Genomic DNA, 13,758 nt, shown 5'->3' on the forward strand with positions numbered 1-13,758 from the left:
CAGCGGCGCTTGGTAGAAGAGCACTTCGAGAAGTAATTAGTGAACGTTTAATGTTTCTTCCCGAGATGAGGATGACGGGCCCCGTGGTGCCGGGTACCCTCGGGGCGGTGCCGGTACCCCCGGGGCCGGGGCAGCGGGACACCCGGCACACGCGCGGGGGTGGCTCTGTCCCCTGTCACTTTTAAACCCGCAGGTTTTTTCCACTTTTTTCAGAGGTTTGGCCTTTACAAAGACGAAAAGGAAACATAGTGTTTGTGGTGTTCCCCTTGTTTGTGAACAGCATAGAACGATGCCAAGACCCGCCCGGGCTCGGGAAGCGTGGACTGGAGAACGGGATGAACGTGAACCCGCCGGGGTCGCAGTCACCCCCGCTCCTGCCTTGTCTGAAGTTTTAGTACCTCTGCGGGGTTACTTGGTTATTTTTAGTGGTGACATAGTGCGTACAGTGGAAGAATCTGGTCAGGAGCTGGGCAGCTCTTGTCGAGGGAGATAAAAGCCCTCTAGTGGCACGAATCCCATTGTGCCCGGGCAATATTTATGTTTCCTGTGCGTGTTTAGAACCATTTTTCTTTGGGTTAAGATCAAAACTTCAGCGCTTTAAAAAAAATCCCCCATTGTGTTGGTTTTGGCTGGGACAGAGTTAATTTTCTTCCCAGGAGCGAGAACGGGGCTGTTCTGGATTTGTGCTGAAAACAGCTTGATAACCCATGAATGTTCTTGGTACCGCTGAGCAGGGCTCACACAGCCTTAAGGCCATTTCTGCTCCTCGCCCCGCCAGTCAGCAGGCTGCAGGGGTGCACAAGGAGCTGGGAGGGGACACAGCAGGGACAGCCGACCCCCACAGACCAAAGGGATATTCCAGACCATATGGCATCAGCTCAGCATATAAAGCGGGGGGAAGAAGGAAAGGCGAGGACATTCAGAGTGATGGCATTTGTCTTCCCAAGTCCCCGTTAGGTGTGATGGAGCCCTGCTCTCCTGGGGATGGCCGAACACCTGCCTGACCATGGGAAGCAGGGAATGAATTCCTTGTTTTGCTTTGCTCGTCTGCGTGGCTTTTGCTATACTTATTAAACTGCCTTTATCTCCACACGAGTTTTTTCACTTTTACTCTTCCACTCCCCCATGTCACCAGGGGGGAGTGAGCGAGCGTCTGGGTTAAACCATGACACCCATTCAATAGGAGTGTTCCACGTAACTGACTTTTGGGGTTCAAACTTCTTAGTGCAGTCCCAAGTACTCAGACATGCTCACACAGACAATTCCCTTTACTAAGTGTTTTGTCCTTTCCTGTTGTAGGAACCATCTCTGTTGATTTATGGTCTTGACTTATAAGTAAAACTTTAGAAAAACTGTGTTTGTTCTCTAACTGTTACTCCTGCTTATTTCCTAGAATGGAGAGAACTTCTGCATTCTGGATGAGCAGAGGTTTGCCAAGGAGCTACTCCCCAAGTACTTCAAACACAACAATATCTCCAGCTTCATACGACAGCTTAACATGTGTAAGTATCAGCTGTTCTTATGTCTTTCTGCCAAGTTCATTGCTACTCGGCATTTATTTGAATTTCTTTAAACAAACCAATCGACTTGGCAGGTCTTTCATCCCTGAAAACCTGAATTCTGGTCTTGAGTTTGCTTTGCAAAAGGAAAGAGTAACAGTAGAGTTTGGCTTAGTCTTTGTTTTCTGTGTTTCAGCCCTGAGTCCTTTTGAACAACAACCATAAAAATATTGTTTCATGCGCTGGTAGCTAAAGCTTGGGTAGGGTTCACTTGGATGCAGTGGTGGTGTGAATGGTGATGGTAACAGCAAACTCACACGTGCCTAGAGGAACAAAGGCCGTATCTACACCCATGCATCTACTGTGTGGAAAAAGTTGCCTAGATCATGCTGTTGCCTGCATTGCTGTGTTGAAACCAGATTAGTCACACTGGTGGATCAAGCTGGACTAAGCTGCTCCTTGTGTTTTCTGTGCTTGACTTGTGAGCATCTTGTGGCATCCGTTATATAACACACGTGTCACTTGTACAGGCAAAGGAGCTGGACTGAGGTGGTAATTCACAGGTACAGTACGGCGTGCGGGGCTGCAGCCCGCAGCAGAAGTAGTTGCTTTGCAGTAGATATGGGCTGAGTGAAGGTACAAACTGCGTAGAAGACAGCTGCCTTATTTAGAATTTCCGTTTGCAGTAAGGGCGAGGATCTCTCTGTCCTTGCGCAGCAGGCTCGCCTGGTCTCTCTAGCTGATGCCTACTTAGGTGTTGTCAGACATGAGAAAAGAAAGCATACACAGCCTCGTGACACAGGGCGGATGCTGCTGTTGTGTCAAGTGCTGAGACTCCATCACTTGAGCGTCAAAGGATAATGCAAACAGTTGTCAGTTGCCTTGTGGCACAAGTAAATGCTAAAATGCAAATATTCCTATGAAGACATGCGGTGCGATGGCAGCCTGCTTCTCCTGCTGGACCTATCCTGGCTTCGAGAAAAGCTTTCTAATGGTAGTGCTGTTGGGCCACAGTGAATCTGGAATACGTTAACTCTGTCAAAACTTGAATGAGGAGATGTGGATTGGTCTGTCAGCTGCATTTTGCTTCTGCCCTGTGGTGCTTGAAGCAGTGATGGAAGTAGAGCTGGCAATGTCTTATTTCGTGCAGGCAGTCTGGTAGGGAGAAAGTACTCTGCCTGCATGTGTTTGTATAGGCTGAGAACTAATTTCTTTCCCTTACTTTATTGTGTAGACCCTGGCGGTACACAACAGCGTTTGGTTTGGTGTATAGTTGTTGAGGATTGTAGGCATGAAAGGGAAGGTGCACCATTCCGCTGCTTCCGCTGGGACAAGAATTTATTCAAGATGTCCTAATAAATCTAATTTCTAATTAATGTCTGTAATTATTTGAACATCACTGTCTTGCTTCTGGACACTAGCCAGCCTCTACTGTGTGTGCTGTTCATACAGCCTGCGAGGTTGTTTGATGGTGTTGAGGACGTGTTCTCTAGCTGTGAAGATCAGAGCAGTCAAATTATTGAGCACCAAAGAAAAGCTGCTTTGGTTGATTGTCATAGTTTCTGCTCGCTGTAACTGTAGTGCTGTAGGTAGTTCAGTAGCTTTGGGTTTTCTTTACTTATGTGCTGTAGCAGTCAGCTTTGCACGGAAATAACTGACTTTGCTAATCCCTCTGCACAGATGGGTTCAGGAAGGTGCTTGCTCTGGAGAATGGTATGGTTACCGCAGAGAAAAGCTCCGTCATTGAGTTCCAGCACCCTTTCTTCAAGCAAGGGAAGGCACATCTACTGGAAAACATCAAGCGCAAGGTACAGTCTAAGCATGTATTTGCTTCACGTTTTTTGTTGTGAAAAGTAGCTTATGAAGAGCATGTCTGAGGGTTTCAAACACTTTACAGCCAACAACTTATGTGTGAACCAAGGCTGTGCATCAGCAAGCCTTTGTAACTCCCTTCTGAGTGCCAGGCTAATGCTTGGCTTGGCCTCCTCACGCTGGCTCTTAGACAAAGCACGCCCTGCTGTGATTCAGCAAGGCACTGGAGTAGGACCACAGCCCTCATAGCTGTCCAACTGGAGCCCTTTTTCCATTGAGAGTTCATACACACAACGACAGCTTAGCATGGTCTTCGATTCTGCCAGTGTAGCAGAGCTGGGAATTCATTCCCATGTGGTGCTCATTGAAAGTTAGCAAGGGCATCACTAAGCAGTTAATTTGGGGGAGTTTGTAAAAATTACATTGTTCCTCCAAAACTATGTTGCCACTAAGCTGCTTTATCAGTGCTTTCCAGTTTTCTTTTGTACATTGAGGCCTCGTCTGACCTGGTATTTATCCTCTATTGGCACATTACAGCCCATAATATCCTGGCTGCCAGAGGAAGAGAGTGTCATGATACATCACGGTGACATTTGAACTGCAGAAACTTCTCTTTAGAATGTTGCAATGTGGTGGCTAAATTGCCCAAGTTAATAAAAGCAGAGGGTAGGGTGAGAGCCACAATTGTGTTTGGATTGATTCTTGGTGGAGCCGTCTCTGCTCAGAACCGCAGCTGGTTCGATGTCGGTGCACAGCTGCTGCTCTGACTCAGGCCTGTGCTCTCCCAGGTGCGGTAATTGCTGCCTTGTCTGGGCTTGCACACCTCACCAGCCGGCGCGCTGGGGCAGGCGGCGGCGACGGTCTGTGCGGCTCCACGCGTCCCGGGGGTGTTGCGCTGGGTGGAGCACTCTGGATGGAGAGACAAAAGCTCCAGTTAGTGCCAAGAGCTTTGCATGAATCTGTTGAATAGATTGGTGAAGCACATTCTTTGTTGCACAGGAAATGTTAGGGATCTTTTGCAAAACGCCCATTATTTTTTCTTGCTCTTTTACTGTCTGGCACAGAGTCATATTCCAGTACACGCCATGAACTGGCTTTCCAGCCTCTAGCAGGAGTGCCAGTTTGAATGCAGGACTTCCTTTCCTGACCCTCGTTTGCTGTTAGCTCTGCTGGTGTGCTGCAGCCTTGGCATCCTTATTGTCTAGTTAGAGACTCTGAAGAGAGCAATGCCTTGCACTTGGGCAGAATGTTTTGGTTCGGCTCTTTAGAGGCAGGCTGACTGCACGTGAAATTTCCACACTGCAGCGGGGTGATCCCAGGTGCTTTCACCTGGAAGTGCGGGAGGAGAGACTGAGCTTTTTGCTTTCCAATGGCTCTTCCACTGTTGTTTGAAGAGGCAGCATTCGTGGGTTCTTCTATGGGCAGAAAAGCAGTTTGGACTCTCATTTCCTGGAGAGAAGTCTCTAATTTTTGGAGTGTCACTAGGCAGAGAGGCAATAGAGGAAACACCAGGATTCTGCAGTTCAGGTGGTGTAGGACAAATTTTGAAATTGGGTAGGATGCATCTAATTAGACACACACGGACACACACACCTGCCATAACTTAATTGAAATTAGTTTATCCTGTGCTGGCAGATTCACCCACACCTAAAAGGAGGATAATCATCCCATTCGTACTCCACTCTCCATCATGTTTTGGTTTTGGCTGGTGCCTCACTCTTTGGCATTAGAGGGCAAGCTGTCACCAGGCTGTCACAGAATCCCGCTCCTGGGCCAGCCCTTTGCAGTGCTGGTGGGGTTTTAGCATGAATTACAATGGCGAATCTACCGTCTACCCAGACAAAGTGCTAACCTGGTGTTTTCACTGACATCTTGTTTTTTTCATACAGCTGAGGCTGTCCTGAGGACTCTCCTCTGTAGCAGTTGTGGTGTTTTGTGATACCTCGCATGTCACCTCATCTTTTCATGGAGTTTGTACCTGTTCTTCTGCAGATTACACTGCTCCTGTAGAAGGGAGTGTGCAGGGCACTGTTTGTAGTAAAGCATGTGTAACCGGTCCTATTTTAGGTATCTGCGGTGAGAACTGAGGATCTCAAGGTCTGCACGGAGGATTTGCACAAAGTGCTCTCTGAAGTCCAGGAGATGAGGGAGCAGCAGAACAACATGGATGTCAGGCTGGCGAACATGAAGAGGTAGACTCGTCTGTTTCAGAGGCGCTGGTACACTGAATGTTGCTTGTGTCTACTGGAGCTTGACTCTAAATGTGGGTTTCATTAGAACTGGAAACAGGTGAAGCTATATTATTTTTTCTAAGAATCCCCATTCCACCCCGCACAACATTCTGAAGCTTGTTTGTTTTCATGATCCAGTAACAGACCAGAGGTTAGGACTGGAGTTTGTTGACTATCTTGAGATTTCATTTTGGTTGCTGTCACCTGTAGTAGTTTTTCAGGGCGATCAAAGCGTTTCCTTTTCTAAACACAAAACAGGGTCAGATGCAGTGAGGGAGAGAGAAGCAGTGTTTGGTTTTCTTCCTAGCTGGAAGTGGACTTTGCCTTTGTGTAGGCACTGGTAATCCATTCAGATCATTGGTGTGCAAGCAGGCGTCAACCAAAGTTCAGGAGAGACCTTCACTCCCCACCCTCTGTTGCTTTAAAAAAAACCAGCCAAACAAACAAACAAACAAAAAAAACCCCAAACCCAAACTTGGAAACTGTTCTGAGGCGGTCTGTGTTACCCTCGGCCTGTTTCCAAACACCACCTCTTCGTGTGAAGGCTCGGAGGCTTTGAAGGCGTACCTCAGAGCAGGGTAATTGGTGGGGCAGCAGGGGATGAGAACATCCTTACTAGTGAGTGTGTGGTCCTGCCTGACAGCAAACAAAGTTACTTTAGCCCAGAGTTTATACCAGGGGATCAGTTTATCCGATTGCTAGTTATCCACGGAAGGAGTGTTGCCATTGGTCCTGCAAGGTACTGTGAAAGTTTGAAAGCTGTAAAACTAAAGCGTATAAAGTAAACTCTGTTCATCCTCTGTCTTCTGATTTATTCTGCATTGCAGAGAAAATAAGGCCCTGTGGAAAGAAGTGGCAGTTCTAAGGCAGAAGCACAGTCAACAACAGAAGCTGCTGTCTAAGGTACCATTGCAGCATCTTCAGTGCTACCATCCTTATTCCTGCCTCTGTGACACCCGATGGCATTCTTTGCTTATGTAGAATGACAAATGACACAGAGCTGAACAGCCTATATCAATACAGCAAAAAGAAAATGTTCACAGTTCCTGAGCGTCCCAGCAGTAGCGCAGTAGAGAACCAGAAGGAAAAGTCTTAGTAAACAGGATTTCAGTGTGTGTGAAGTCTTAGTGAATCTTATTTGGAGAGAAATCAGTAAATCAAGCTGACCTGGGGTAAACGTGGGGCTGGAGGCAGCGCATGGTAGCAGGAGCCTAAAACAAGAGGTTGCAGGCACATGGAGTGGAGTCTGTGAAAGATCTCGGACTGAGACAGACGTAGACCACTCAAGAATTCAACCTGAAACCCAGAAACTATAGGAGCTTCTGCACTGCAACAATTTTTCTCTCGTTTATCCCTCAGCTGTTTCTGGTCTGGAATCCTCTAACGACTTGTGGTGTTATGTTACATTTGGAAAAAAAAAAACAAACCTGTCCAAATGGGATAATTTTTCAATGCCATTTGTAGCTATAATTTTTTTTTTAAGACATGAATACAGATGGATATTTAATTTACCAATTAATTTCAGTCACATAACTACATAATTTTGCAGTAAAGTCTGAATTAATAATTTAATATTATGCTGACCACTTGATTTTGGTTTTTTTGTTTTTCCTTTTTAGATTCTTCAATTTATACTAAGTTTGATGCGAGGAAATTATATTGTTGGGGTCAAAAGGAAAAGGTAATTACTGGATAGGTCGCAAATTAGCATAAGATGTGAATTACAGGTATAAATCAGCTTCTAGAAGCAAAATACTTTTCTTAAAGTGCATGAAGAATATTTTTATCAATTGTATTTCTTATTCAAACTTGGGAAAGCTGATGGAAGTTGAATAAAGGATGAAATAAAGATTTCCTCTTCTTCATCACTAAAAAAATGGGTGGGAAGAGAAGATCAGATTTTAGATTTCGAAGGACATGGTTATCAGAAATGGTAACTCTTTTAAAATGTGCAAATGTGACTGACTTATTAGAAAACAAAAAGCATGTTTAGAATGCAGCCTGTCTGCAGTACACTTAAGAAAAACTATTTCCAAAGGCCTATTTTCTTAGAAGTGGCAGAGTGATCATTCTTATCGTTGCTGCACATATTTGGCATCGCTACAGCTTTTTAGTGCAGAACTATATGCTGAAGGCATGTTTTGTCTCAGGTCTCTAACGGATGCTGCAGGTGCTTCTCCTTCCAAATACAGCCGTCAGTACATTCGCATTCCTGTGGAGAGCGGCCAAGCAGTAAGTGTTCCCAGGGAGAGAGAAGGGGTGGGAGAGGCTGGCACACAGTGATCACAACATCTTCCCTACAGCTGTGGATACCCTAATCCTATCAACAGATGCGCTGTTTTGAAATGGGCAGCTTTAAAGCAGTGCTCACTCTGTAGAATCGTGCAGATCAGGTGAAATCTGAACGGGAAATAGAAGCTGCGAGAAGAATGGAGCCTCAGCATCAAAAAGTCAGACCTCTTGGGTTACACCTTCAATTTGCTGTGTCCTGCAGGTGGCTTTTTCTGAACACGCTGCAGATGATGAGGATGAAAACGGTACAGGTCTCATCATTCGAGATGTCACGGATACCCTGGAAAATGCCACCGGTGGTTTCCTTGCTGTGGCACACACGAGCGGTGGAGCCAGGTACATTTAAAGGACGTGGAAGTATTAATTGTTAACGAAATAGTTATGTTAGATTCTGGGAAACAGCCTCTCTGAATTTTTATTCTATTTGTGCATGACAGGCCTGTTCGTAGGCTGACTTTTTGACAGCATGTAGCATTGGTCATGGTCAGCAAACCTTTTTAAGAGCTTGTGTCTCTTGGGGCTTGCCTGAAGGCCAGCCAGGGTGGTTGGCACTTGACATTTGATTTGCTGAGGCTTTTCTGTCTGTTCACCAAATGGGCACATACTTCCTGACTGAACAGGGACCTGAATGCATATCTAGTTTACTAATAAACACACCAAGATGTTCTGTCCCTGGTTTCAGTACTACTCTAATGTTAAGTGTAACTGCAGGGAAGGCATTCTTCTGTGTGGCCTCAGGTTCTTGTGAAGACTCATTTAGTTGATAACATCCAGAGTGAAATACGGACCAATTTTGAATCTTTTCTTTCCTGAGACACTCTGTTACGAGCCTGTGTACTGCTATGCCGCCTTTGGTCTGGCAGAATGGGGTATTTTGCTCTGACACGTGCTATCTGTATAAGCTGTACTAAGAGATTTTTCGTCTGCCTGTAGGAAGGCACTTCGTTTTCTAAAGACCGGTTGGTTATTTGAACCTGGCTTGACCTTATTAGGTATTAAAATTTGAGATACTAAGCTTGGAATGAGTAGTAACGCAGTTGATGAATGCTCCGTTGTGTTATTTCTCTTTGGGTCCCATTTTAGGGAGACGCAGGCAGCTCTGGATCCTGGCTTACCTGTTTGTCAAGTATCGCAGCCAGATGCATTAAATTGTGCAGAACCTATCCCACCAGTTCACATAGGTGATGTCAGCAAACCCAGTGAACTGGGAAATGTCGCGGTGGAACTCCATACTGCACAGCCCAGTGCTCCAGAAGACCCTGTGTCAGTGATCGACTCTATCTTGAATGAGAACAACTCCGGAAACCAAAATGATCCTTTGCTGGACAGGTATTAACTTGTTCCTGGAAACTATTGTGCTGTTGTCATCTTGTGGGATCTCATCAAAGTTTCAGGGGATGTCTTTAGCACAGCATAGTGAATTAGCGTTTTAAATGGTGTTGATGAACTGAATTTTCTGCCCCTTTGCTAGTCAATCTTGAAAATGACAAGTGTTAGCATGGTACACTACGAGCAGGGCACATTAATCTGTCAGGTCTCTGATGGTGAGTGTGTCTGGCTCTGCCGTGTCAGTCTGGGGACTGGTGAGGTCACTCTTGTGTCACCCGCTGCCGGCACTGCCGAGTGCTGCAGACGGCGGGAGGGCACCGCGTGCTGCTGTGCCTCTGAGAACTGGGTATGGATTTGTATGGGCGGTGATCTGATGGTGTTTCGCTGGTGCTTCCTTTCTTTGCCCATCGCTTGGCAAAAGTCCATTGCCCTCCTGCGCTGTCAGGTCAGACTCACCCCGGGATCGGACCACGCTGGCTGCGGCTTGCGCAGCCCCAGCACCATGCCGGCCCCAGGGCTTTATCAGCACCGTCATTCCATGTCTGCGGGGTGAGCTGGATCAGGGAACAGGCTTTGGTTCTTTCTGCTGCGGTTAGCTTCAGGGAGGAAGCGCTGAGAGGATGCCTTGCAGTGCTCCGCGGTGTCTGAAGGCCGTGCAGTGCCTGGGCAGTGCCTTGGGGCTGGGTGGTGCTGGTGTCGGAGCGTTCCAGCGCAGGAAGCAGCTTGCAGCACGGGGAGAAGTTCATCTCTGGCACCGTGCACGCAGCTTCCTTTGCCCTTCGTGCACTGTCCCTTCCATCCTGCCCGCTGTCCTTGGAAACGTGAACAATTTGGCACCAATCTGATGTTCCAAAATAGGTAGTGTTCCTTCAGATCGGATTATTTCCAGCCTTGTGCGTATCATTTATTGTCCCCAGGTGAAAGCCATGGACCTTAGTTTAAACAGATCTGGGTGTACAGGCTGGGATCTGGGAACATTCAAAAGACATTAAGGTGGGGGAGGAAGTCAGTTTGGAAGGAGGAACTGCTTTTTGAAGTGATAGCTGTTGTTACACTTGCTGTTCAGATAGTCTTCCTTGTACCTGTCCTTCAAAGAGCTGGACCGTGAAAAGTGGTACAGGAATGCGGTTTCATTCATTTGGCAATAAGCTGTTCTGGATTGTGAGCAAAAGGCGGCCCTAACTGCTGATGGTTTCTTACAGTACTGTATTCTTTTTGTCTTTTTAGAGAAGAAATTCAGGATTTTCTTAATTGCATTGATGCCAGCCTTGAAGAACTTCAAGCAATGTTATCTGGGAAGCAGTATAACTTTGGTTCTGAAGCTTTCAGTGATGTGAGTGTCTTTTCCCTTTTTCTGATTTCTGAAAAACACTGATGAGGTTGCATTATGAAATTTTACTGGTTTATTCTGTTTTGTAATGGGCAAGAGGGGGAAAATCCTGAAAAGCAAATAGTTACGTATAGAATCGTACATAGCCATTCCGGGAGTCCAACAAGGTAACACTGAGAGCCTCATAAAGTATTTCTGTTGAACATAACTTGAGCTAACCCATCACAAGGGGAAAAAAAGAAAGGAAAAAATTGGACTCACTTCTCCTTCTCAAGCCTTTGTCACGTAGTGTCACATCCTGATTATGAGTTTGATTATGCGTTATGATATGGAATTAAACTCAGACCTATAGCTGGAGTCACTGGGAAATATGATGTCCTTTTTTCTCCTGTGACCTCCGTTTACTGCCCCAGGTTGAAAGTACATTGCCAGGCGCTGTGGAGGAGCCGCCTTCCCCATGCATCAGTGGATGGAGTGGCGCGTTGGATCCTGCTGCCCTTTCAGAAGTTTTGTTTTAACGATCTTATCGTATGACATATGGTCTGTTTTATTTTCAGACACTTAATCCTGAGCTCCCAGCCCTGGATATGAGCATGATGGAAACTTCCCCTGGTATGGAAAATGTAAGAGTAAGATTTGCTGCTGTGATGGGGAGGGTTAATATGATGTTGAGAGCTAAATTTTGACTGATGCAGTTTGAGGGTCAGGACTGGATTAATAGCACAGGATGAAACTGCCATTTATCTAGTCCTGCTGGCTTAATGTTTGCAGTTATCACTGTTGGTGTATGCGAATTCAGGAGGGTTCTCAACATAATTTCAAGTCTTATGTTCCTAGCTGCAGTAATGCACTCAGTGGGCTGATTAAAAATGCCACTTTGCTTTGAATAACAGGTATATTTGGAAAGCAGAGAACATGAGAACATAAGGAAGAGGGAAACAAACTGGTGTCTGTTGAATCAGCTGTCTGCATTGAGGAATTTTTTTATTCCTATCTATTACTTCTGAACCTTCTGCTCAGAACAAGGAGGCTGGAATATCTGGTCTTTTTGGTCTAAGTGTGTGAGAACAATTTCTTGGCTTGTTTCTGATAGCCTCAGGGGTTTCCGTGATGTCTTTTAGCCAAGTAATAACTAGGTCTGGGGTTATAGTTCAGGTGAGATGGTGTGTCTTCAGTCTGTCTGAAGACCGAAGGAGAAGTACTAAGTGAAAAATCCAATGCAACAATCTGTATTCTGAACATGGCTGGGTTGAATTTCCTCAGAGGACATAGAGAAGTTCAGTGCAGATTTACTTCTCTTGGTCCAGTTCCTAAACCTGACTCATGTTAAAAAAAACCCTCTAAAGTGTCATTTATTTTGTAGTTCTGAAATAATATTTAAACTAGGACTTCCTGGTTGTAAGAACTTAGACTGCAACTGAGGTACAATGCAGCTGTGTTCCAGCGGTGCTTGCAAAATTTAATTATATTGATGAAATCATGTTTAACAGTGTTATTCCAACAAGGCGGGCTATAATAAAGCTTCTGGTTTGGAAGGTAAAATAAATATTTGCTAGTCAGAAGCTTGTTCGGCTGTAGTAAGTGAAATCTGTATTTCCCTGTGCCTCCTCCTGAGCTCCTGTTTGCTGCCCGCACCTGCAGCAAGGGGCTCGCTGGCCAGCTCTTCCATTTCCCTTCCCTCCTCCTTTCACCTTCAATTCTGTCAACCAGTCAGCGAAGACTCGGATTTTGTTGTCATTAAGCATTCTGTCTTCTTCTCTGTCCATTCTGCTTCAGATGGAAAACTTGGCCGAGAGCACTGAGGGTCTGGGAGCGAGGGAGAGAGAAACAGCGGGAAGCAAAGGTGAGTGGGAGGAACGCCGAGGGCTGGGACAGCTCCCAACGCTCCCAGAACCGTGTATTGAAATGGAATCTTTGTAGCCTGTGATGTGGTTTATCTCCTCCTTTGGTCTGGGCTGAAAATTGTGAAGACGGGGATGCCTCACTGATGTCTCGCTGATCTCGATGACTCTGTCCTGTGCCCCACGTTGGTGTTCACTGTTTCCTTGTTCCTACACATGACAGATGCCACAGTGGGGAGCAGAACCACAAATGTCCCTGTGGAAGTGTCTCCTATGTGGGCTCCAGCCCCTACAAGTGCACTGCTGCTCATTTCACTGCCTCGGTGCTGCCATTGCATGCCGTATGGACTGGGGGCTCGGAGTGTGCTTCACACACTGATCCTGTCGGACACGGGAGCTCCGCTCCCCTCCTGCAGCTGTGCACGTAGGCTGGTGGCAGAGCTCAGCTGCATGGCTTGCTTTAGTGAAGCGGGTTTTGAAGCAGCTTCTCTAGTTTTCCTTGTCTGGGATAAGATCCCTCACTTGGGTGACACAGGAGCTGGGGTTTAAACTGTTTGTTTTCCCTCAGATATGCAGCTGATACAGTACAGGGCCAACCCTCTGCTTTCGCTCTTTGAAGAATTGCCTTCAAGTGAAGCTGCAGGGAAGCTGGAGGATCCGAAAGACCTTCTGCTGTCCCCCCTGGAGGAGAAACCTGCCCTTCATCCTCCGTCAGGCGGTGAGACCGTCTTGCCGCTCGCAGCTCCAGGAAGCGCGGCTGAGCCGCTGGATGCCCTGGGGATGGGGGATCCCCCTCTGCTCTCGGAAGATGGGAATGGAGAGTACAAACTGTTTCCACTCTTGCTCCTCAGTCCTGTTGCTAACTTCATAGAAGAGGCCTCTGAGATAGAAACTTCTTGAATCCACGTAACGTCTGTAACTGACTTCGTGGTGTGAAGTAGGCAACTAAGAAATGCATCAGCAAGACGTTCGACCCCTCTCCTCACTTGCTTCCTGGGTGTTGTGTTCTGAAAAGACACAAGAAAGTTCTCTTTCTACAGGCAAAGAGCGTATCTCGAAAAACTGAAAACAAGCTTAAAACAAGCTGGTGGGAGTGAAGGCACTGGGCAGAGGGGAAGAGCAACCTCCCTGTAAACATACCGCAACGTATTCCATTACTTTTTATCTGATATCCTTATTGCAAAAGGAAATCTGTTTGTATCCTGTTTGTAAAGTTTGGCTGAGGTGTTTTGTTTGGTTTTTTTATTAGCTGGGTAGTAATGTGATGTGTAATATTTTAAACATGGATTTTACTCTTTCTGAGAGCCTGTTTCAGTAAGTGGCTTGTCTACTGTTTGGAATGAAGATTTTTTTTTTAATTATGTTTTTAATTTGAGATTTCCTTTTTGAGAGTTTGTGGCTACAATTGTTTGCATCTGCTTAGA

General features: G+C 46.1%; 1 protein-coding gene across 1 annotated transcript; it reads left to right on the plus strand.

The window, feature by feature from the left end:
* Window positions 1–65: 65 nt before the first annotated feature.
* Window positions 66–13,234, plus strand: LOC104460927 (heat shock factor protein 3-like). Its single transcript, XM_010083700.1, has 13 exons — window positions 66–113; window positions 1,394–1,502; window positions 3,180–3,307; window positions 5,379–5,503; window positions 6,370–6,445; window positions 7,162–7,223; window positions 7,693–7,774; window positions 8,037–8,170; window positions 8,918–9,163; window positions 10,391–10,496; window positions 11,051–11,116; window positions 12,270–12,336; window positions 12,903–13,234. Exons 1-13 carry the CDS (start codon window positions 66–68, stop codon window positions 13,232–13,234), a joined length of 1,581 nt encoding a protein of 526 aa, XP_010082002.1.
* The last annotated feature ends 524 nt before the right edge of the window (window positions 13,235–13,758 follow it).

The sequence above is a fragment of the Pterocles gutturalis genome, unplaced genomic scaffold (genome assembly GCF_000699245.1).
Source record: "Pterocles gutturalis isolate BGI_N339 unplaced genomic scaffold, ASM69924v1 scaffold5155, whole genome shotgun sequence".
Taxonomy (NCBI): Eukaryota; Metazoa; Chordata; class Aves; order Pterocliformes; family Pteroclidae; genus Pterocles; species Pterocles gutturalis.

Bases quoted from the DNA above. Each gene is read 5' to 3' on its own strand.
- LOC104460927 (XM_010083700.1), top strand. From the start codon at position 66: ATGAGGATGACGGGCCCCGTGGTGCCGGGTACCCTCGGGGCGGTGCCG. The intron at 1,503-3,179 runs GTAAGTATCAGC...CCCTCTGCACAG, and splicing joins CATACGACAGCTTAACATGT to ATGGGTTCAGGAAGGTGCTT. The intron at 9,164-10,390 runs GTATTAACTTGT...TTGTCTTTTTAG, and splicing joins AATGATCCTTTGCTGGACAG to AGAAGAAATTCAGGATTTTC.